This window comes from Aspergillus piperis (genome assembly GCF_003184755.1).
Source record: "Aspergillus piperis CBS 112811 unplaced genomic scaffold BO85scaffold_7, whole genome shotgun sequence".
NCBI lineage: Eukaryota > Fungi > Ascomycota > Eurotiomycetes > Eurotiales > Aspergillaceae > Aspergillus > Aspergillus piperis.
Window position 1 is genome coordinate 348,679 of NW_020291597.1, and position 22,525 is coordinate 371,203.

General features: G+C 52.9%; 8 protein-coding genes across 8 annotated transcripts; 6 read left to right on the forward strand and 2 right to left on the reverse strand.

The window, feature by feature from the left end:
• Window positions 1-473: 473 nt before the first annotated feature.
• Window positions 474-1,871, forward strand: BO85DRAFT_448429 (cytochrome b5 reductase family protein). Its single transcript, XM_025659933.1, has 4 exons — window positions 474-607; window positions 715-994; window positions 1,050-1,124; window positions 1,182-1,871. The coding sequence occupies exons 1-4, from the start codon at window positions 563-565 to the stop codon at window positions 1,748-1,750; spliced, it is 969 nt and encodes a 322-aa protein (XP_025516293.1). The 5' UTR covers window positions 474-562; the 3' UTR covers window positions 1,751-1,871.
• A 1,795-nt stretch (window positions 1,872-3,666) lies between these two features.
• BO85DRAFT_448431 (HMG-box) lies at window positions 3,667-5,602 on the forward strand. The gene is made up of 3 exons (XM_025659934.1): window positions 3,667-3,812; window positions 4,362-4,748; window positions 4,806-5,602. The coding sequence occupies exons 1-3, from the start codon at window positions 3,732-3,734 to the stop codon at window positions 5,247-5,249; spliced, it is 912 nt and encodes a 303-aa protein (XP_025516294.1). The 5' UTR covers window positions 3,667-3,731; the 3' UTR covers window positions 5,250-5,602.
• Window positions 5,603-5,958: 356 nt separating this feature from the next.
• BO85DRAFT_519271 (urease Ure) lies at window positions 5,959-9,396 on the forward strand. The gene is made up of 6 exons (XM_025665036.1): window positions 5,959-6,269; window positions 6,344-6,430; window positions 6,503-6,529; window positions 6,598-8,655; window positions 8,715-8,774; window positions 8,830-9,396. The coding sequence occupies exons 1-6, from the start codon at window positions 6,249-6,251 to the stop codon at window positions 9,088-9,090; spliced, it is 2,514 nt and encodes an 837-aa protein (XP_025516295.1). The 5' UTR covers window positions 5,959-6,248; the 3' UTR covers window positions 9,091-9,396.
• BO85DRAFT_519272 (putative DNA repair protein) lies at window positions 9,393-11,809 on the reverse strand (the record flags this gene model as incomplete). The annotated part of the gene is made up of 5 exons (XM_025665037.1): window positions 9,393-10,499; window positions 10,552-11,136; window positions 11,186-11,454; window positions 11,511-11,664; window positions 11,711-11,809. The coding sequence occupies 5 exons, from the start codon at window positions 11,807-11,809 to the stop codon at window positions 9,393-9,395; spliced, it is 2,214 nt and encodes a 737-aa protein (XP_025516296.1).
• Window positions 11,810-13,835: 2,026 nt separating this feature from the next.
• BO85DRAFT_273735 (uncharacterized protein) lies at window positions 13,836-15,102 on the forward strand. Its single transcript, XM_025655121.1, has one exon. It carries the CDS (start codon window positions 13,973-13,975, stop codon window positions 14,882-14,884), a length of 912 nt encoding a protein of 303 aa, XP_025516297.1. The 5' UTR covers window positions 13,836-13,972; the 3' UTR covers window positions 14,885-15,102.
• A 332-nt stretch (window positions 15,103-15,434) lies between these two features.
• BO85DRAFT_370207 (nitrogen permease regulating protein NPR2) lies at window positions 15,435-17,305 on the forward strand (the record flags this gene model as incomplete). Its single annotated transcript, XM_025655951.1, has 4 exons — window positions 15,435-15,477; window positions 15,536-15,964; window positions 16,033-16,169; window positions 16,226-17,305. 4 exons carry the CDS (start codon window positions 15,435-15,437, stop codon window positions 17,303-17,305), a joined length of 1,689 nt encoding a protein of 562 aa, XP_025516298.1.
• A 128-nt stretch (window positions 17,306-17,433) lies between these two features.
• On the reverse strand, window positions 17,434-20,191 carry BO85DRAFT_477081 (histone acetyltransferase NGG1). The gene is made up of 2 exons (XM_025662815.1): window positions 19,363-20,191; window positions 17,434-19,272 (listed from the first exon to the last, which is right to left on the reverse strand). Exons 1-2 carry the CDS (start codon window positions 19,907-19,909, stop codon window positions 17,765-17,767), a joined length of 2,055 nt encoding a protein of 684 aa, XP_025516299.1. The 5' UTR covers window positions 19,910-20,191; the 3' UTR covers window positions 17,434-17,764.
• An 892-nt stretch (window positions 20,192-21,083) lies between these two features.
• Window positions 21,084-22,517, forward strand: BO85DRAFT_512460 (RING-H2 finger protein; the record flags this gene model as incomplete). Its single annotated transcript, XM_025664654.1, has 3 exons — window positions 21,084-21,155; window positions 21,208-21,739; window positions 21,790-22,517. Coding segments are annotated over 3 exons (1,281 nt in total), but the record flags the coding sequence as incomplete, so codon positions are not given.
• Between the last annotated feature and the right edge of the window lie 8 nt (window positions 22,518-22,525).

Consider the following 22,525-nt stretch of genomic DNA (forward strand, 5'->3'; position numbering starts at 1 on the left):
ACAACAGATCCTGCTAGGCATTTGGCGTACATACACAGTACAGCAATTATTCTTGCGTTCTAAACTGTTATATGTGAAATAAAGACAGGTAAGCAGGGATTCGGTCAAGTATCTACAGAAACTGGGTTTGATTCCAGAAATGAATTTATCCGCTGGCGCTCGGCCATATTGCAGGTAGTATATGTTCTGTAAGGGAGGCCAGTAAGACAGGCCATCGGGCTGTCTGGGGTTATTTCAGGAGAATTCTATGATAGTGTGCGGTTCACAAGGCCAGATATATAACCCCAGTATAGAGCATTTTCAATTCTTTATCCATCGACAAGAGTTACATAAAGATGGAGATGTCCATCAAATGTCAGTTTGTAATTAGTAAAACGCCAGGCACGCGAGCGGCCCCATTGCGTCATGTGCGGAAACGGCGTCTCGGAGTCCGAGAGGGAGGAGCTTGAGACTAGTAATTACCTTTGCCGAAGGTCCTCTTCCCTCCGCTCTTGCTCCCTTGACCTTCCCTCTTCCTCTCACCACCCATTGAGCACGCATTGGTGTCTGTCATTCATTCAAAATGTTCGCTCGTCAAGCTTTCCGCTGCGCTCAGCCCCTCAAGCAGGTATGCTTCATCCCTCTTCACCTGAGCGCTGTTATTCTCCCTACCCTTTTCGCCCTTCCCGATCTCTACCGACGACCGAATTTTGTGCTAATTTCGGCTTACCACAGGGCTTCCGCAAGTACTCCACGGAAGCGCCCAAGGGCAAGTCTTCCCTGGCTCCCATCTACGCCGCCGTTGGTATCACCGGTGTCGCTGTCGGTCTCTACCGCTACAACTCGGCCACCGCTGAGGCCCCCGCTGTTGTCGACCGCCCCAAGGTCTTCAAGGGTGGTGACCAAGGATGGTTTGACCTGAAGCTGTCCGAGATTGAGGTCCTGAACCACAACACCAAGCGCCTGCGCTTTGAGTTCGAGGACAAGGAAGCTGTCTCCGGCCTCCAGGTTGCCTGTATGTCGCCTTGCTCTGAAATAACCATCCGGAATTCCTACTCATGAACGCGCAGCTGCCCTCCTGACCAAGTTCAAGCCCGCCGACGCCAAGGCTGTCATCCGCCCTTACACCCCCACCAGCGATGAGGGTATGGCTCTCACAATTCAGCCTCGAACACTTTTTGACATTTACTGACTTGGCGCAGAAACCCCCGGCTACATCGACCTTGTCGTCAAGGTCTACCCCAACGGACCCATGTCCGAGCACCTGCACAGCATGAACGTCGGCCAGCGCCTGGACTTTAAGGGCCCCATCGTCAAGTACCCCTGGGAGACCAACAAGCACAACCACATCTGCCTGATCGCTGGTGGTACCGGTATCACCCCCATGTACCAGCTTGCGCGTGAGATCTTCAAGAACCCCGAGGATCAGACCAAGGTCACCCTGGTCTTCGGTAACGTCAAGGAGGAGGACATCCTCCTGAAGAAGGAATTCGAGGAGCTCGAGAACACCTACCCCCGCCGCTTCCGTGCCTTCTACGTCCTGGACAACCCTCCCAAGGAGTGGACCGGCGGCAAGGGCTACATCAACAAGGAACTTCTGAAGACTGTCCTCCCCGAGCCCAAGGAGGAGAACATCAAGATCTTCGTCTGCGGTCCCCCCGGCATGTACAAGGCCATCAGTGGCACCAAGAACAGCCCTACGGACCAGGGCGAGCTGTCCGGTATCCTGAAGGAGCTGGGCTACTCTAAGGAGCAGGTCTTCAAGTTCTAGATGGGATGTACATGAGAAGAGAATAAATCATTGATAGGGAAGAGAGAACATGCCATGTCATTATAGAACGATTTGAGCGTGTAGAATGTATACCTACTTGTGATAAAGCGATAAACACAAAGATCCATACCGTAATCTACAAGAGACAGAGGCCGCGCCTGATAGGTCAAGTAGCGCGCGAGAGGTATCTCCGGGGAGTAAGCAGCCCCTCACTACCACGATAAGCAGGGGACCTACTAAGCACAAGCACAAGCACAAGCACCAAGGCGTCCCATGCGCTTACGCAGAAAAGTAAACAAAACCCTGCCCCGTAAGAACAAAGGAAGAAATCCTGCAAAATTCACCCAATGAATGATAAAACCATTGTTTACTGAATCAATCGCTGCACAAAATTGATCAGTTACACATGACTACTTATTTCATCTTTACTTAAGCAATGCCATTGATGAGATTATGTTTAAAGAAATCTTTTCCTTCACACATGTATGATCAATAGTACTACTAGCTACAATGATATGAATATAATAGTAATTTCTCGGGATCCCGGTGGTGATATATATCTCTAGCATATAGTATCGCAGTTGTAGCTACAACTACTAGATGTGGTAGTAATACTAGTAAGATAGTACGTAGTTTCTAAATCAAAAAGTTGTCGCGCCATCACAATCAACTTCAGTACTAGTAGTATTCATGGTACTAGTAACTGAAATATATCTCCCAAACCCCAACAATAAGATCAATTACTTACTTTCCAAGGCATCAACCACAAACTAAAATTATAGCAATCAGATCAAAAAGTACATCAGAAGATTAATATTTTGATACCCGAACACACAAAAATAACTACCCACATAATAAAAATATGATGTATCATAAAATGCGCGCCTGCGTATCAATCATCATGGTAGATAAGTTAAACAGCAACGCAGATTTTCTTCCGTCCCGTAGTAGGTCGGGGGGAAGAAGGTTGAAGAGTGCTGGTGCGGCGGCCGCGCGCGGGGTAGCCACAGTAGTAGGCTCGTTTGTTGCTGCTAACTTTGCCAGGGTTTGGGGAAGGTGAAGGGAAGGGGGGTGCGTGGGATGGACCGTTTACTGCTGCGTAGGTGCGCAGCTTCGCGGATGCGCCCGGGTGTGGGGTGGCTGAACCAGCATGAGGAGTAAGTACGTACTGTCATCTACATTTTAAGAGTTTCGATTGGGTATATATTTATGTGTTGGGGTGGTTGTTGATGAGTTTTGTGAGTAGTGTGAGTTTATGCGACAAATGCGCAGTTATTTTTTTCTTTCTATTGAATTCATTTCATGTGGTTGAGAGTTGGTGTTTCTTTCAATGGAATTGTCAAAGTTGGGTACATGGGCTCTGAGAGAGAGGGGGATGGGATTGTTTGCTTGCTGTGCCGGAAGGGTTCGGGGGAAGATGGGCAGGTGGCGGCGGGCTACAGTACAGTAGTGGGTTTCAGCGAGTTTCAGGGCGATGGTGTGTGTGGGAGGAGGGGTTGCTCAGGTTAACAGGTTAGGCCCGGGTGCCAAGGGGGGCCCTGCAGCAGCAGCAGCAGCAGCAGCAGCAGAAGAGTGGAAGACCAGGAAGGCCCCTCCCTGAGAGAATTAGTGGGAAAGGCCCTCTAGAGACACTGGGACACTGGGAGGGGGGAAGACAGTCGCCCAGGTTTAGGGAAGGCAGACCCCCTAAAGGCCACTATGATTAGGGAGGGACGATCAGCCCGAAGAAAGAGAAGAAGAGTTCCCTAAGCCCAAAACAGCGAGGGGAGGCCAGCGGCGAACGGGGCAGTATTTAGGAGGCCTCGTCCCGCTAAACTGGACCCCGCTAGCGAGCGAAAAATCTTCTTTTCTTCCCGTCATCGCCCTTCCCTCTCTTTTCCCTTCTTCCTTAACATTACTTGTGTTCGCCGCCCCCCCCCATATCTCATCCATTAATCGTTCCGGTGTGGTTGCCCGCCCCCCGCCGTCTGCTCATTCCATCATGTCTCGCCGCGAAGATTCCAAGGCTAGGGATGACACTGTCACCGTTAACGTTGAAGATTTTACCCGCACTCGCGACAGTGTAAGTTAATTTGGTTCTTCTGATGTATCTTTTCTTTCCGTCGTTTTGCCCTCCGGCGCGCGCGCGCGCGGCCTGCCGACTGCTTCCCTTAAGCTACGGTGGACGGGCGCTGCGCTGGCCTCGCACCCCCCCAAAATTCACCACCACGCGTCCGTAAACAAAAGGCCACCCCGACGGGCTCTGCGCGACGCCTTTGGCTTTCGTTTCCCCCCTCAACCCAGCTTTGTACCATTCCTTGGGTGTTCGCATTTGAATTCTCTGGCTTTATTTCCTTCTCAGCTGGCTTTTCGGCTTTGATTTCCCTTTGTTTGCCCCTCTCCTTCGCTTCTGTAATCGCACCTCGCGTTTCCTTGGTTTCGCGCCACGCCTTTCCACTCCCCAATGGCCCGGCGCGGACGCTCATCTCCAGAGCGGGCGCCATCAACAGCGCCTGCCCCGGCGCTGGTGGCGCCCATCTCCCGTGCCACCGTTGCCATCCATACCATCACTTCCGGCATCCGCACCGTCGCCCATGCTGCTCCCCAACAAGCCCCACTAATCCATTCGCAGGTTGTCTCCAGCCTAGTGCAACTGTCGGCCGCGGTCTCTGAGCTGACCAAGGCCTACCTCAACCATGCCGACACTGTCCTGGGTCGCACCCCTACTGCCCTGGACATCAGCAGCATCACCGGCATCACCAGCTCTTTGTATGAGTCTGGTCTGCTTGGTGCGCGCGCTACCAGCCCTGGTGCCAAGTCCGAAGTGGGCGAGAAGAAGAAGCGCAAGCGTGCTCCCCCGGACCCCAACGCGCCCAAGCGCGCCTTGACTCCCTTCTTCCTTTACATGCAGCACAACCGCTCCCGTATTGCTGAGGAGTTGGGTCCCAATGCCAAGCCCAAGGAAGTCTCTGACGAGGGTACTCGCCGTTGGGCTGAGATGCCTGAACCCCAGAAGGAGGTACGTCGACTTGCGCTTTTTAAACCACGAAAAGCACCGTTGCTAACTTGCGCACAGGTCTGGAAGAAGCTGTATGCGGACAACCTTGCCATCTACAAGGAGAAGGTGAAGGCCTACAAGGCTGGTCTCCCTTACTCGGACGATGCCAAGGCTGCGAGCCAGCTGCACCAGGGTATTGAGGGCGCCGAGGCCACTGAGGCGTCTGAAGATGAGGAGCAGGAATCCGAGGAAGAGTCCGAGGAGGAGTCTTCTCCCGAGCCGGTCAAGGAGCCCACTCCCCCGCGCAGCACCAAGCGTCGTCGCAGCGAGGGCAAGCCTGCTGCCAAGGAGGCACCGACCCCCAGCGAGAAGAAGAAGGAGTCCCCCGAGAAGAAGAAGCGCGGCGCTGCTGCTCGCAAGGAGAAGGAGCAGGAAGAAACCCCTGCTCGCAAGGCTGCAGGTGGCGAGAACAAGCGCGCCACCAAGAAGAAGCGCAAGAGCGAGGCCGGTGCTGAGGAGTAAGTATGACCAGTATGAGGCGATTGGTGATCTTGATCTGGAAAAGGCATGGTGTTTCAAATTGGAATTGGGTGCCTGTCTACTGCCACTGGTAGTTTCTACGTGATGTAAATTTTGTCCCTTTATATGACTACTCTCTGTGTGTGTAGCATATTGCGGATTGGTTTGTTGGGAGCCATTGCTATTGGGGTCGCTGTGTTATCTCTTTTACATTCCTAGGACCTGTTGGCGTCTTGACTGTTTTGCGCTTTGCGGGGTGTTATTCAGTTGGGGCTGGGTCATTGATAGTTCAATTTGAATGGAAGACAAAAAAAAGAATAAAAAGGAAGAAGAAAAGCTTAATTTTAACCTAAATGACAGCTTATACATTGACTAGTCCAGTAGCAGCATGTAGAATGTAGATACTAGCTCGAATAGATGTTACGGTGGTGGCATCATTCCCCGGGGTACATATTGGGCTGAAGCGAACTGATAGCGACTAGACTGAAAGGGGAAAGAAGTGGAGGCTGCAGTGGCCGGCGAGTGCCGATGTTCAGTTCCAAAACTCCAAGCGAAGTTTCCCGATTGACTGCAAGCCGTTAGTCACCTGGCCCAAGCCGGGCTGCCATAGGTCGATGTGATGCTTATCAGCAGCTGCCGACCGCTTATCGGGCAATGGCTTCGCTCGTTTCGCCAAAGTATGAGGATGCCAAAGATGGAATGTCTGGATATCCCCACCTTTTCCACTTTTACCTCCCGATCCGGCGCGCCTTTTCTCCCCCGGCCGTGGCGTTTAAATTCCTCTCCCGAGCCTGCGTCCCTGGTCCATTCTGGCCTGTCAATTTCTCCAAAATAACAACAAAGTCCGCGTTCGCTATCTGACATCTCATATTGTTGCCCGCCCACCTCCTCCACCCCCAGAAAACCCGCCTTGCGTCGGAGGTTGGGTCCGCTGCTTCATTCGTGGTCCCGCGAGGACGTCTGTGATCTCGAAGTCAAGGGTATTTTCACTGCCAGCCCAGCATGCATTTGAGTCCCAAGGAGGTATGCTGCGACATTTGCCCGCACTAAACTGCTCGAATTAGCTGGATTGACTGACTTTCTGCTCTTCTCTCCAGCTTGATAAGCTCGTTATCTCTCAGCTGGGCTTCCTGGCTCAGCGTCGACTGGCTCGCGGTATTCGTCTCAACCATGCCGAAGCTGCGGTATGTTGCATATTAGCTCCATTTCATGCGCATCGTGATTTGCTGGAAAGCATGACTGACGATCTTTGGTAGGCGTTGATCTCGTCCAACCTGCAGGAGGTAAACAGCCCACCACCCCGAGAAAATCACCTTGATTATCCCTGTTAACTCCTGTTCCCCGATTACAGCTGATCCGCGATGGACAATACTCCGTAGCCGATCTCATGTCTATCGGAAAGAGCATGCTGGGTCGCCGGCACGTTCTCCCCTCTGTCGTTTCTACCCTGTACGAATTACAGGTAGAAGGAACATTCACCACCGGTACCTATCTCGTGACCGTACACAACCCTATCAGTAGCGACGATGGAGACCTTGAAAAGGCCCTTTACGGCAGTTTCCTCCCCATTCCCCCGGCAGATGCCTTCCCCGACCCCGACCCGGATGACTATGAACCCGAGAAGACGCCCGGAGCGATAATACCCGTGAAGAACGAACGTATCGTCCTGAACGAGGGAAGGAAGCGAATCAAGCTCAAGGTGATGAGCAGGGGTGACCGTCCTATTCAGGTCGGTTCGCACTACCACTTCATCGAAACCAACCCGCAGCTGCATTTCGACCGCCTTCGATCCTATGGATATCGACTCGATATTCCCGCCGGTACGTCGGTACGATTCGAACCCGGAGACACCAAGGTGGTTACGCTCGTGGAAATTGGTGGCCACCAGGTTATTCGTGGAGGTAACTGCATCGCGTCCGGCAAGGTCGATCTTGCCCGTGCCGAGGAGATCATGGCTCGTCTACAAGTGCAGAACTTCGCCCATGTTCCCGAACCCACTGCCGATAGCGCGCTGGTACCTACACCGTTCTCGATGGATCGTGAGGCCTATGCGCGCATGTTTGGCCCTACTACTGGTGATCTCGTGCGTCTGGGTCTGACCAACCTCTGGGTTCGTGTGGAGAAGGACTACACATCTTATGGAGACGAGTGTACATTCGGCGGTGGCAAGTCTATTCGAGATGGCATGGGTCAATCTTCGGAAAAGTCTACGGAGCATGCTTTGGACACCGTTGTCACGAACGCTCTGATCATCGACTGGACTGGTATCTTCAAGGCTGATATTGGAATCAAGGATGGGCTCATTGTGGGCATTGGTAAAGCTGGAAACCCTGATATCATGGATGGTGTCACCCCGGGCATGACTATCGGCTCCTCCACCGATGTTATTGCAGGTGAAAATAAGATCGTCACAGCTGGTGGTTTCGACACTCATATCCACTTCATTTGCCCCCAGCAGGTGGATGAGGCGCTCGCCTCTGGTATCACTACGTTCTTAGGAGGAGGAACCGGTCCTTCGACTGGCTCCAATGCCACAACTTGCACGCCTGGCCCCGTTCACATGCGCCAGATGCTCCAAGCCTGCGACCGTCTGCCCATTAATGTTGGTATCACCGGTAAAGGTAACGACTGCGGTGGCGTAAGCATCGAGGAGCAGATCTATGCTGGTGCCGCCGGATTGAAGCTGCACGAAGATTGGGGTTCTACGCCCGCCGCTATTGACAGCTGCCTCGACCTGTGCGACAAGTTCGACGTCCAGTGCATGATTCACACCGACACGCTGAACGAATCCGGTTTCGTTGAACAAACCATCGAATCATTCAAGAACCGCACTATCCACACCTACCACACCGAAGGTGCCGGAGGTGGTCACGCTCCGGACATCATCTCGGTTGTGGAGCACCCCAACGTCCTCCCCAGTAGTACCAACCCAACCCGTCCCTTTACTCTCAACACCCTCGATGAACATCTTGACATGCTTATGGTCTGCCACCATCTGTCCAAGAACATTGCCGAGGACGTCGCCTTCGCAGAGTCTCGTATCCGTGCCGAAACCATTGCGGCTGAAGATGTTCTTCACGACCTTGGCGCTATCAGCATGATGTCTTCTGACTCCCAGGCTATGGGTCGCTGCGGTGAAGTCATCCTGCGGACGTGGAACACCGCACACAAGAACAAGGAGCAGCGCGGCCCGCTGCCCGAGGATGAAGGCACCGGTGCCGACAACTTCCGCGTGAAGCGCTACGTCAGCAAGTACACCATTAACCCGGCCATCGCGCAGGGTATGTCCCATATGATCGGCAGTATCGAGGTCGGCAAGATCGCCGATCTCGTCCTGTGGACGCCCAGCGCGTTTGGTGTGAAGCCAACGCAGGTGGTGAAGAGTGGCATGATCGCCGTGTCAGTGATGGTACGTCTCCCCTACTGTAAATCAAACTCCAAAAAGATGCACTTGCTAATGAAAACCAGGGTGACCCCAACGCATCCATTCCCACCGTCCAACCGGTCATCATGCGTCCCCAATTCGGCGTAAGTCACCACCGCCCTCCAGACCTACTCCCTCATCACTAACCAAAACCCCCAGGCCCTCGTCCCCTCCACATCCATCACCTTCGTCTCCCAAGCCTCCCTCGACGCCGGCGTGGTTCAATCCTACAACCTGCAAAAACGCGTCGAAGCCGTCAAAAACTGCCGCAACATCGGCAAAGCCGACATGAAATTCAACGACATCATGCCCAAGATGCACGTCGACCCGGAAAGTTACCGTGTCGAGGCGGATGGAGTGCTCTGCGATGCCGAACCTGCAGGCAGTCTGCCCCTGACACAGGATTACTTCGTTTACTAAGCATGATATCTTTTGAGGGTGGAGATTTCGGGTTGTTTGCTTTCTTCTTATGTATAGACTTTTACTTTCTTTTCTATTTACGATATTTATGAAAGGCCTTAGGTGGGTTGGTTGAAGGGGGTAGGTAGGAGTAATGCATGAGATGGAAGGAGGGAAGGAAGGAGGATTGTATATAGTAACCTGACCTGACCTGACTTACGTGATGAGCCATGCATGATATGAAATTGCATTTACTTCTCTTATTTCCTTATAATAGTACATGAATCATTATGATATGTATGTAGACCGCATGACTGACCTAATCAGAGCTCAATCTCTTCTTCAGTATGGTTATCTCCGGTTGATATGAGCGAAACTGCCGCCCACGCTTCAAAGCTATCTGCTCGTGCGGCTAGATATGCGTCCCGGCGGATTTGGGCTGATACCGATCGTCGAAGACTTTGCTGTCGGTGGCGATGGCGGTAATGAGGAGTGATATGGTCTGCTGTGCCGTCATAGTTGGGTATTATACTTTCTTCTTCCTGTTGTCGTTGTTGCTCGATGCTTGTCTCCTGTTCCTGAGACTCGAACGTTGATGATGATAAGGAGAGCGGTTCGCTGGATTGGCTGTTCGTTTGGGTTTGGGTTTGGTTCTCATTGTCATCTGAGTGTGGTGGTGTGGCTGAGGGCTGAGTGTATGTTGGTGAATGTTGGGGGTCTGGGTTGGTGTTGATAATGGAAGAGGATGTTTGTGTTTGTATTGATGAGATGTGTTTGGCCGTTGTTGTAGTATGAGGTGGGTTGTCTAGTGGAGGATGTGGGGTCGGAGCGATTTCAGACTTAGGTAGTTCAGATTCTTCCTCGGCCAAAGAAGAAGGGAGGGAGTCCAGCTGGTAGAGTGCTCGCTCGGAGGGCTCGGCGTTGTTGAGCATGTGCCAGGCACGGCGGATCTCGTCGCGGCGTGTCTTTGCGGTTTCTGGGGATGGGGTGGGGATTATGAGAGGATGGTCCGTGGGTACTGGGACGGGGTCTTCGATTGGCTCGAGGGACGATGGAAGGGGAATTCGGTCTGAGGAGGACAGTGGATCGGAGATGGCTGCTGGGGGTGGAGGGTGGCTTGGTTGGAATGGTTCTGGTATACTGCTGTCTATCATGCTGGATGCTTGTTGGCTGGACTGTGTTGTAAAGGAACCTTCATAACGGGCTCGTTTTCTTGCTCGTATCTCTGGATCGTTTGCTGTCAGGTCCCGCATTTGCTGGTCGTGGGCGAATCCACTCGCGCTGCAGAGGTGCCCGAAGAGGGTTTGCATGGAGACTTCCTCGTCCCAGCTCACAGGATCAACTGTGCAAGGGTGGACATCTTTGGGTTTGAATGCGGAAACAAGATGGCACAGTTCGGAGTAGGAGGAGTGGCGGGAGTAGGGGAAGTGCTATGAACGTTAGAGAGTATTTAGGAACTTGAGGTTTGTGATGAATACGTACAATGGTCTTGGGGAGGGATTTGCCCTGTCTGTCTCGTAGATGTGTGTGCTGATTCATTTTGCTCGACGTAGTATCGTCATCAGGACGGCCACGACTCAGTATGCCCACGAGATCTTCTAGAGGCAAGTCATGTGCATCTTTCATTCCGTAGTTGTCAAGAGATAGTGCTTTGGTTTTTGATCGGAACGCGTCGATAAGAGCCTGTCTCGTCTGCGAGAGTGCACTAGTGTCTTGAATGCGCTCGGAACAGAGCTTTTCTAACTGTTCCAGTGCCGACTGGTCCGGGAGCTCGAGTTCATGGACTTGGTATAGATCACCGCCTCCCCCGCCAGCCCCGATCTCGGGCATCTCTGAGCCATCATTTGTGCGGGTCACAATTGGCGTGATGCGGACGGTGTCTTGAGACGCAGCCGCGGAGCAGTGGACGCCTGGCTCGCAGCTATGAATGCGGGAGTTCTCATCCTCGCTAAGGCAGCCTGGAACGAACCGATTACCAAGTTCATATCCACAAAGGAAAGGAGCGTCGTTCACACCGCGTGCGGCTAGTGACCTGTATAGATCCATTTGGTATCGGTCCACGTGGATCTGGTTGTATCAGCACAAGAGCTTGGTTATTGTAGAGAACAATACGCACCTTCGAATTGAGGGCAGCTGACAGTGCCATCCAGACTTCTTCGTAGCCAAAGGTCCAAGCCCGAAGATAGAACGTCGTGCTGTCTGGATACCCTTGGACTTTGTTCAAAAGTTCCTTCAAGCCCTCTGCCTTTGATGGAAAGGTATGACATACATGCGACGGACGAGCAAAGGTGTTGTCAATGTATATGTTGTCTAGCTGCTTAATTCCCAGGGTATAGGGGACGAGAACGGGATTCCGGATAATGCTGTTAACCCACCAGGGTTCAGCTACAGGCCATTAGCAGAGAAATAAGCTTGCGGAAGCTGGTGAGAATACTACATACCGCGAATATCGCCAGTATATAGTATAGCCTTTCCATTTCCCTCTATCAGAAACATTACTGCGCCTGTGCAGTGGTTTGCATCGAACAGAGTGACTCTGATTGACAGCCGCGGGGTGAGATCCAGCTCCGTTGGCGTGTTTAACGGGATTGGTCTCTGTGCCAGTGAGTTTACTATAATGACACTGATTTAGGATACATACCAGAAGCTTGGACAGATGCTTGTAATGCAGCTTCCGGGACTCTAGGATCCCTTTGCTAAAGTTCATACGATGAGGATACTTTTCGATACGTAGGAGCATCTGGGAGAATATGAGCTTGTGCTACGGCAGGTTTTAGAGCGATAAGAACCTCTCGAGTCGCTGCAGAGCAGTATATAAACGGAGTTCTAAATGACTCCAGCCCTTGAAGATGATCACTGTGAACATGGCTGAGAAAACAGGCGAGCGGAGGCGGCCTGTCTGTGTTTTTGCGGAAGTAGTCAACTGCATGACTTTTTTAGAGTTGATATTCACCTATCGGGAGTTTACCAAGTTCTTACTCTGAATGGAGGGAAATTCTACAGTGCATTAATGAGCAGACTTAGCTTATCGAGGGATCGGAAGTATACACCTACCCCGGACAAACCCATCGAAGGTCGACATTAATTAGACGTGGTTGCGTCACAATGGACGAAGGCTGGAGCGACACGCAACTTAATTCATTCTGAGACGATAGAAGTAGACCGTCGACAAAGGCAGCATGTGAGCCGATGACGATGACAATAATGATGATGAGTTGGAAGGAGAGACGAGAAGTTGGAAAAAAGAAGAGGCAGTCGTGGTGGTCGTGGTTTCCCAATCGGGAGCGTGTATACACGTGACCGACAAATATTACGAGACGGTGAACAACTCGATGGTCAAAGTAGAAACCAACTCGAAGAGTGACGGAGGAGATGATTTGTTTTCTCATTGGCACCATTGGATGACGATGATGATGAGGTTGCTGTGCCTGCCCGATCTACTAGTACTACTGTACTGAATCTTACCGCCACTTGCCCGGACCCTAGTCTTAAGCAGCCAGACAAGAGGATTTCCTTCAATCTCTCACTGCACACCAAGAAACTCACTGACCAGCCCATCCGCGGCCCGTTACTGATGGATCAACAGGCAGCTGCTCACCCCCTTGTCTAGGCCTTCCATCCCACGAGTGAGAAAAACTGTCCTGATCCTATCATGGTATAATCCGGGGCTCTCCAGGGCAAGTACCTACATGGCCCCGGCGTGAAAGCCAACGGGCAGAGAAAGCCCTGCCCGCGACCAAGTGGCCTTGCAGGCAATGACTGTGAGGCGAGTGGGCGTCAAGACCCGCTCGCCAGCACAGGTTTCGGTGCCATTCATGGCTCGACTTTATTGGGAGAGGCGGACAACTCGTCCTTCGATGGATCTCTCCTGTTGTCACGGATTTAGGTTGGCTAACTCACGACTCCACGCAGTTCGTCCCCTATGCGCTGGTCATTTGCATGCGTGGTCCGGTCTGTCCCAGTGTGTGTCACCCGACTGGCACCAAAAGACTCCTGGCCTGATATATAAACATGATCACCTCCATCCTTCGTTTTTCCCAACCCGGGCTTGATTTTCTTTTCTGAAAATCATCACTAACGCTTTCTTTTCCCTGCTTTTCCTGGATCGGGAACAGCCCTACGGACGACAGCGATCATCATCATCGTCATCACCATGGGCCATTCTTACTAGGCGTCTAAGTGACAAGAACTGACGGATTAGGCTTTGGGTCCTAACGGTACCTGAAGTTAAGACATTTGGCGTGTTACAACACCTTTCACCAAGAGCCCAACGATCCCAAAGTCGAACCGATAAGGAGGAATAAATAGAGTCTGGGGGTCATCGTCATCAGCGTCCCATACCCACCCTCATCTTCATCTCCAATTTGAACCCACGTGTGGACCGGGTTTCCATGTGTTGATCTGGTGGAGGCATGCCTTTTCTGCGTCGGCCTTCCCCTTAAGCAATTATAACTACCCGCCTTAACGACCGTTTCACTAATTAAATATTTGAATGCGGGCCGTGGCTGAAACCGTGGCGAGATCTGACGACTGCATCGCGGCATATCTCCTTTTCTAGCCCGTCCCCGTTTTCCACTATTGCCCGACGATCCCCAACGGCCCCCGTCCGGAACCAGATCTATTTGCATTCACAGTCCCTTTTTTGCATCTCCTGCCCTCGATTCATTCCTTGCCTTTCCGCTATTGAACGACCAAACTCTCATTTATTTTATTGTTACTAGCCTTCACTTATTCCCTTCCCCTCCTTTCCACATTCCAAGTTTCACCCCCCATCTTTTAATCAACATCCCTTTCTTTCCGAGTTGTTTCTATACTTCTCCTTGGTATACTACTACATACCTCCGTCCCTTATCAACGCTCCCCGTCTCCAACTCTTACTGTCAACACCGCCATCGCCATCACCATGCATAAGCCTTCGCTGGCCCAAATAGTGCACAGCACATTATTTCCGCGCCCGCGCGCGAGTGACCCGGCTACATTCTCAGCACATATTACCCGCAACCTGGTCCCCGAAGTTCGAGTCGAAACATCCACATTCTATGGATCGCTTGACTGCCCCGAGGCTCAGTATCCGGGACTTGACTATTCCTATGGCCCACACCGCATGAGGCTCGGTCGTTTTCCATGGCACCGAAGACTGTTCCGGGCGTTTGACGAGCTTGGTCTTACGGAGACTGAGATCTCTTCCCTCTGCCGCTGGGAGGGCACCAAATCGGCTCGCGAGCGTTACGAGAAGGAAGAGGGAGTCAAAGTCCGCGATACTACGGCAGACAATATTCGACCCGCTTCTCCTTCTCCCCTCCCATCGATCGAGGTCCACTACGAGGATGAGACGGAGGAGGAGGAGGATGAATTCTTGCCAGAACCGGAATACCCGGTGGTGACATTCGAGACCGTGCGCTCTACCAGCAGCTTGATCGATGACCGGGGGATCGATTGCATTGTGGAAGAGAAAGAGGAGGAAGATTCAAGCGATGACGAAATGGAAAGCTGCGGAGTCGAGCTGAACCATCGCCTCATAGCGGCGACCGCAGCCCGCGAGCAGGGGGCAGACGTGTCACTGGACGAGGATTGGGAGCAGTGGCTGAAGGAAGCCGGGGAGCGAGGGAGCTACACCGACGTGCTCAGTGCGATCCGGATGGGTCAGCCACTGGGTTACCTATACGATACGTCTCCTCCAATGCCGCCCGTCGGAAGGGTCGGCGGTCGATCATCTGCCTCACTTTCAGAGCCATTCGTTCTCCCCACCCCGTCCATGCTGTCCAGCCGGGGTATCCAGCGTTATGCTCATTCGTCGTCACGGACAGCCCGATAGAACGGCAGTCGACTGCGGTTTCCTTTCCTTGCGAGGTTCAACATTTAGCGAAATGGGTCCGGCTACTCTGATTCATGCATTTGCGGCGCATCCTCGGTGGATATCTTCCTTGGCGATATTGCTCATTGCTCTGCTTCTCACATCTCCGATTCCTCTTTCGACCGTATAGATTTCCCGTGACTCTGCGCGTCCTCCTTTTTCTTTTCTTCCCACTTTCTACAGTTGTAATACCCCCTTTGGGCCACATGCGGCACCATTTGCACATAGATGCGCCTTCGTTGATCGTCTTTTCTTTAAAGTCGAAATAAATTGCAGATTAGAAGAATGCGGTAACACACAAAATAGAGAATAATTTTATATAAACATATAATATGATCTGAGAGCGTTGTGAATATCCCAAAGAGTGAGGGGGCGATTAACAGTTAGCGGTCGGCGGATGGATGCTTATTTGCTGGAAACTCCGCGTTGGGCTGGAAGCTCCCCGCAGCTCCCCGCGAACTTGTCTGTCTTTCCCCCCCTCCCCTTCCTTCTCGATGTCTCCCATTCCACCATGATCAAAGCCATCTTCTACAGCAAATTCGACACACAGGAAGGTAAGCAGCCCAATTTTATTTAAAAGTTTTATGCAATGTCATTTGCTGACTGCTTCAGGGCCCAAGGTCGTCCACCAAGTCCCCGATGGCGCGATTGTCCCCTCCGCAACTGCCCCCTCGCAGCCCCTCTTCCTCACTTTCTCCGACATCTCCTTCTTCGTCATTCCCCGGCAAGAGCTGTGTGGGAACCTGATCCAGGTCTGCACCAATGGCTACCGCATCCTGGGCTATCCGATCTGTATGAAGTCCCTGCGATACGACCGGAATGAGTTCATCTTCAATTTCTGCGTGGTGCTGTCGGAGGATGAGGATTTCAGCACCTACAAGAGTGTCGTGCAGAAGCTGGCCGATTTGATGCATGGATTGGAGGAGCAGAATGGCTTCCTATCGCGAGATCATTCCAAATCCGGTGAGGGAAAGGTATACAGCCTGTGTGAGACGCTGATGGAGGATCTGAACAATTACTGCGAGTGCATGATCCCAATCGGTAACGCCTACCCTTTCAGTCCACTGCGCGTCTGCCCAAATCTCAGCTGCTAACCCCGGAGATCCTAGACGAGCTGAACACCCTTAACATCAAGCTCTTCCCCATCTATCCCGCCCCGCCGCCTGTTAAGGCATGGCATGTGCCGCTGTTCACGGTCCGCTACCAGACCTTCATGGATGAGAACTGGGATCTGACCATGCAACGAGTACGTTCATACCTGCGCCTCTCGCTGCATCGCAGCCAGCTGAACTTCCCCTCCAGATCGTCCCCCACATCAATGGCGTCAATAGCGTTCGGGTTATTTCCATTCTTGCCGACACAGACTTCTCCCTAACCTGCCGCGCCATTCGTCACCTGCTCTACTACGGCTGCTTGTTCCTCCTCGACATCTTCTCCTTCTCAGCCATCTATGCCCCAACCGCCCAATTCAGCTCCACAATTGCCACGGACGAAGAAATGCAGCAGGAATGCGCCCGTTACGTCAACACCGTCTTTGCCTCTCCAATCACCGCTGCCTCGGCCGCCCTGACCCCGGGGTATCCCCCGCATTACGATCCCGACACCGTCTGGCCCCCAGTCGGTCAACCTCTCACAGCCAGTAGCGCCAGCGAGATCACGATATCCAGCCGCAGCCCTAGTCGAACCCCTAGCCCTAGTCCTAGCGCCGGCACCATCCAAGCCAGCAGCAGCAGAACCACGTCGCCGGCTCCAGGAACAGCCACCGACGACGACACCGCCACTACCACAGACACACATCCCACCGAGCCCCAACTCGTCGACGGCGTCGGCCTCGTGGAGCTCTACGCCAGTCTCAAGCAAGGCCAAAGCGTCAAACAATGGTACCTCCAACACAGTCGACAACTCGCCCACATCGACATCCGCCGCTTCATCACTTTCGGCGTCATCAAGGGCTTCATTTACCGTGTGCACAAGTACGCCATAGCAACAGGAAACCCAGCACCACCCATGAAATCCTCTCACTATCATCACCACAGCTCGCCCTCATTACATCCACCCAGCGGTCCATCGTCGCGGGGGCCCGGCACAGGCACGAATAGTCCGTACGCCACTAGTGCGGGAGACGACCCGGCTCCGATTGCACAGCACGATGGTGGGCCGAGTCATCACTCAACCTCAGTTTACAGTGGAAGTCGGCCGGCCACGATCGTGACTCTCGAAGGTGAGGAAGAGGAAGATGATATTGATGACAAAACGCTGTCGAAGTATCTCGATGGGATGCATTGTTTCGATCAGATCTGTACAGAGTTGGAGATCAGCGAGAGGGAGTTGACGGCGCGGTTGAAGAGGTTCCCGGGAGAGGTGCTCATATTGCATCGATAATTACTACCTCTACTCCTTTCTAGCTTGCTTTGTTTATGTTGATACCCGATTTGCTAAATTATTACTTACCAATATACATTAAATACACCTATTTCAGTAATATTCATTTCAAGTCACGTAGGAGAATTACAATAATGAAGTAGAGTGTTATTAATCCTCGTTACCTAATCTATATATAGAGAGACAAGTATCTTCCCAGCTGATACACTGAGTATATGTTACCTCACAAGTAAAACATCCCGATCATATCGATCCATCCATTCATTCATCCCTCCCCAACGCCATAACCCAAAGCTAAACCAAAAGGTAAAAATCCCCTACTCAATCATCGCTAAGATATCAACCAAAGAAGGAACCAGACAAAACAAACGCAATATGTACATCGAAACGAAAACCGGAATAAGCGGGCAGGAAGACATGCAAGCAAGCAAGCAAGCAAGGAATGGATGCATCGATCGATCATTCCTGTTCCTCATCCCAGCCCTCCACCTCGGCCTTCTCAACCTCCGCCATCAATGATGGTTCAAAGACTGACTCATTCTTCCCAGGAACACTAGTCTTACTATCCTTGAAGACCAGACCGATGCAATCGCGCCACCGCTTACGTCGATCCATAAGCGTGCGGGCAACATCACCAATCGCGGGACGGCCGACGCCTGCAGCACTGACGACATGGCTGCCGCCGCCGGCGCCACCGGGACGGTGTTTGGCCTGGGAGCCCTTTTTGCTTTTTCCGAGGGTGCGGGTGCGTTTCAGGTAGGCCTGTTGGACCTGGGAGTCCAGGTCGTCGTGGATGGTCATGTACTCCTGGTAGGCCATGCGTTCGCGGGCGATGTCGAGGAGACGGGTCTTGCGAGCGCTGTTGATGATCATTTGTTTTTTGAGCTCGCTTTGGAGGAGGCGGAGGCGTTGGGCGATGTCGTCGTCGTAGTGGGCGTCGTAGTCGGGGTTGTCGTCTGGGCCGAGGAAACCGACGTGGCGGAGTTCGGCTTTCAGGCGCTCGTCTAGCTGCGAGTGGTCGAGCTTGGCGGCGGGGACTTTGAAGTTGTTGGGGGAGGAGTCCGGGAAGGCGGTTGCGGAGGGGAGAGGTTTGGTTTCGTTGGAGGTCTCGCCGGTTGGGTGGTCAATGTCCATGGAGTCAGGGTTCATGGGGCCGTTCGCCATGTCGCCGTTGACGGAGCCGTTGGCGTTAGGGGCGGATTCATCGGGGAGAGCTCTATGCTCATAGCGGAGTAGTGAGTAGAGTCGGCTGACGAGAGGGCCGACGGAGACTTTGTCGGTTTCGACGGTCTCGTCGGTCACTTGGTCGATGTTTCCTCGGCCTTGGTTGAGCGGTAGCCGCTCTTTGTCGCCGTTGGGTTGGTCGACGTTCATGAGCCCGTCGTCCTCGGCCCATACTTCGGTGTAGTGTTTCTTTCCGCGTCGAGGCATGATGAAGGGGGTCGTGCGATCGCCCTGGGTGGGTGAGCGATGGGCCTTGGCGAGGTCGATTGGAGAGCTCACCTTCTCTTTAAGGAACGCTATGTCTTCTTCTGTCAAGGGTCGGACGTATGGATCGATATAGGCGAGGAATGTGTTGGCGTTGACTTGACTCGCGGGCTTGGAGCTGCTGAAATCGCGATCCGGAGGGGAACCTGCCATCAGATGGCTTAAATCACTCCAGGGGAAGCGGGCGACGCTGTAGATGGCCTTTTTCTCCTCATCGGTCATGTCTGGAGTAACCTCCCGGATGTGATATATGGTGGGGTCATCGAATTTGAGCGGGTTGGGACCGAACACTTGCACCTGTGGCACGGCCGGCGCGGGCTCAGGTTGGTGTGACTCGGAGCTATCGTCCGATCCGGGCGACCCTGCATCCTCGGCCGCTTCATCGGCAGCTGGTTGGGGAGATCTTCGCGATGTGGGGGATAGAGACGAGGCCTCTTCGGAAGCAGCATTCTTGGACTTTTTGGAAGCTGGGGATGCGGCTGCATGAATTAGCATAGGATCAAGGCGCATGATGAGTAGACTTGAGAAGCTACACTTCATCGCAAATACGGAGTGAAGGATAAACTCACCTCCTTCCACCTTCGTCTCAGCACCGTCTTGTCGCGCAACATCATGAGCACCGTGAGTCAGCGGACGTTCCTCCTTGGAACTGCTTCCGCGTTCCTTGCGCCTCTTTAGCTTGCCTCCCTTTAGTACCTTCTCTTCCTCCTCGTCATCGGCTTCTCGCTTCATCTTCACTCGATCGGTCCCTTCTCGCTCGGCTGACTCTTGATCTTCAACGACCTCCTTGCGCTTCTGTGATAGCTCTCTGATGCCGGCATTGCATGCGTCACCTCGTGTTTCGGCTAGCTGGCTCAGGGTCTTGAGGTGTTCCATCAACAACTCGAGTGACTTGGAATCGGGAATCGGGCCAACTCCACCCATGCGCTCGAGCAATTCTCCATACTGGATGGTCGAGCCGGTCATCATCAGCTTGGAGACATCGTTGTCGAGGTAGCTGTGGAGCGGGGCGGAGGCGGTCGGGCCGGCGCTGAAGCTGGAGTTCGGGGTAGTGTTGCGACTTCGGGATGGACGAGCCTCGCGGCCTTTGCCTTTGCCTTTGTTTGCGGAGGGCATATTTGAGGTGTGAGTTTTGGTGAAAAGCTGTTGGACAATATGCGATGCGCGGAGGGATTGGCAGTCTGATGTGGTCTGGAAGCGCGTGGACTAATAGCTCATAGTGTTCATGCTCGGATCGGGGGCCTGCGGTCAACGCGCTCACTCAAGCACGCAGATTCAGAGCTATCGTTCCTGTCTTTGCAGACAAGCTCAGCACCGTCTCAATTGAGTAGTAGTCTGATTGTTGTTGTTGATGGTGATGCTGGAGATGCTGATCTCGAGATGCCCGTCTCCACGTGAGAGGACATGTGATCTCACGTGGGAACCATATCACATGATTCAAATACAAAAGGTGCAAACGATGCATAGTAAACAAACTAATTAGAGGTGAAACGCTAAACCCAACTCGGATCCACCGACATGGAGAAGTGGAGGATCTACAAGGCATACATGCTAACCGTAGTTTACTCCATCGCACTGCAGTGATCGCCTCTACTCTTGACACAGCGAGGTAGTACAGACTACAGCTGGGCCCTTCCTTGACTTTTCACCATTGGCCGAACCAATCGTAATGTCATGGCCGGTTTGGGTAGGATGCTTGCATCTAAGCATCACCATCTATCTTCATTCTGGCTATTTTTAGACCTTCAAGAGTAACCCTGCTCGGTTCATGCCGCAAACGTCGCATTCACTGCAAACGGCATACAGACGACCCAGGATGGCCAGGACAGGCAAATTTGATCTGCGAAGAGCCAGCACACAAGCAGTACCACAGCAAACTGCAGATTTTTCTGCATGGTCGTGGCCTTGGTACAGGTGGCCGCCGCAATTATCCGCGACGGGCAGTCGAATGGACCTGACCTGTCAGCATTCTTCCCACAAGTCCCATAGACGAGATAATAGATTGCCTCTGTTCGCACACTCTCCCATTGCAGTAGGCATCGTGCGTCTGACGTCGACTCTCAACTTGATCGGATCGGAATGCGGATGACGATGCTCCCTGGACTTGGATTTTAAACTGCTGGATTCCTCTTGTCCACGGGTCTCGTGCTGGTCGCACGACCGTGTCACACCATGAGTATGCTCCCCTTGCTTCAGAGAATGCTGCACATTCCTTCGATCGTGCTGCCTGTTCATCCTTCCGTGGATGTCTCACTGTCCATATCTGAGCGATCGCTGATATGCCTCTTATCTAGCTGCCAAATCGCTCACCACGGTTGCGACGCTCTTTGCTGATCCGTCCAACACTACCATCGCTCTAAACGTGCGTCAGACACCATGAAAGTCGTGTACGAGAAGCTGACTGTGCCCTTTAGGAGAGTGCGATCTTTTCTCTCAAGCTTGACGATACCGTTCAGACCCTGTCGAAACAAAAAGCCCCGGACAAAGGCTCAATTCAGGGTCTTCTCTTTGTTCCCAGCCTCGGAACTCAAGATCCGTGCAACAATGCCACTGAACCGTATATCCCGGCCAATGTCACCCGCCTACAAGGCGTCACGCCGTTCGACGGCCGTGTGATCGGGCTGGCACCTTGGATAAGCGACGAATGTTCGCAGGCCTTTCTAGATGTCTCGCAGGGCACCGTGCCAGACGCGCTGCTCTTTTTTCTGCCATCTAACGATGACACAAAACCGCCATCGGCAAATGACCCGGCCTGGCAGCTGGGAGGCAGCACTAATTGGCAATCGCAGAGCAACTTCCCGGTGTACGGAATCCCCGGCGCGGCGGGTGCTACCTTGATGGAACAGCTGTCACGCGACGGGAGTGTGCCGAATCCCGATGACCCAGACAATCTAACTCCATTATCGTCGTTAGGAGCTTCTCGACTATTTGCGGTCATAGATATAGGTAGGCTTTGTTGTCACGGCGTTGAAGTAAGAAGCTGACATGCTCCGCAGATAGTGGCGGAAAGAAGATGCCCAGTATATGGGGGTTCATTCTCGCCATTCTGGGGACTGTTCTCGTCCTTACTATTATACTTCTTTTATTCTACCAGCTGGTGCACAGGCGGCACCAGCGGGAGCTCCAGCGCCGCCTGGAAGCCGGAGAAGCAGACCTGGAGCAATTAGCCCAGCTTCACATCAAGGTTCCACCAGAATTTTTGGAGACGATGCCCATTTACATCTACATGGGCGGTGGTGACGACGACGAATCGATCAATGAGAACTCCACGCCGGGGCATCTACCACGAATCACTGAACATGCTGCTGAAGACAAGGACCCTAAGACCCCCACCGTCGCAATTCGTGAGACGGACGATGAGGCGGAAAAAGCAATAGACGGCGAGTCCATCAGACGACCCTCTCAGGCGACAATAGCAGGTCAGCCAGACGCCTATGTGCAACACAAGAACCGACTCAGCCGACAGCAGACGACGTGCGCGATCTGCCTGGATGATTTTGAGCGGGATTTATCAGCAGTGCGCGAGCTGCCATGCGGACACATTTACCACCCACCGTGCATCGACACATCCCTAACGCAGAGCAGCAGTCTCTGTCCACTGTGCAAGAAAAGCGTGCTCCCAAGCAGCTGGTTCAGATTTCCACCGGAAGACCCATGGCTACAACCTCATTAGATAGACATTTCACAGCCCTAGACTTACATAACACTCATGATAGAATAGACTGTACATGA

What these genes read in the sequence shown, in the direction of transcription:
- BO85DRAFT_448429 (XM_025659933.1), top strand. Translation starts at nt 563, where the DNA reads ATGTTCGCTCGTCAAGCTTTCCGCTGCGCTCAGCCCCTCAAGCAG. An exon ending in CTCCGGCCTCCAGGTTGCCT is followed by an intron (nt 995 to 1,049) that starts GTATGTCGCCTT and finishes ATGAACGCGCAG; the next exon opens with CTGCCCTCCTGACCAAGTTC. An exon ending in CACCCCCACCAGCGATGAGG is followed by an intron (nt 1,125 to 1,181) that starts GTATGGCTCTCA and finishes GACTTGGCGCAG; the next exon opens with AAACCCCCGGCTACATCGAC.
- BO85DRAFT_477081 (XM_025662815.1), bottom strand. Translation starts at nt 19,909, where the DNA reads ATGCCCTCCGCAAACAAAGGCAAAGGCAAAGGCCGCGAGGCTCGTCCA. An exon ending in TGAGACGAAGGTGGAAGGAG is followed by an intron (nt 19,273 to 19,362) that starts GTGAGTTTATCC and finishes TAATTCATGCAG; the next exon opens with CCGCATCCCCAGCTTCCAAA.
- BO85DRAFT_519271 (XM_025665036.1), top strand. Translation starts at nt 6,249, where the DNA reads ATGCATTTGAGTCCCAAGGAG. An exon ending in TGCATTTGAGTCCCAAGGAG is followed by an intron (nt 6,270 to 6,343) that starts GTATGCTGCGAC and finishes TCTTCTCTCCAG; the next exon opens with CTTGATAAGCTCGTTATCTC. An exon ending in TGATCGCCGTGTCAGTGATG is followed by an intron (nt 8,656 to 8,714) that starts GTACGTCTCCCC and finishes AATGAAAACCAG; the next exon opens with GGTGACCCCAACGCATCCAT.
- BO85DRAFT_273735 (XM_025655121.1), top strand. Translation starts at nt 13,973, where the DNA reads ATGCATAAGCCTTCGCTGGCCCAAATAGTGCACAGCACATTATTTCCG.
- BO85DRAFT_448431 (XM_025659934.1), top strand. Translation starts at nt 3,732, where the DNA reads ATGTCTCGCCGCGAAGATTCCAAGGCTAGGGATGACACTGTCACCGTT. An exon ending in TTACCCGCACTCGCGACAGT is followed by an intron (nt 3,813 to 4,361) that starts GTAAGTTAATTT and finishes ATCCATTCGCAG; the next exon opens with GTTGTCTCCAGCCTAGTGCA. An exon ending in TGCCTGAACCCCAGAAGGAG is followed by an intron (nt 4,749 to 4,805) that starts GTACGTCGACTT and finishes ACTTGCGCACAG; the next exon opens with GTCTGGAAGAAGCTGTATGC.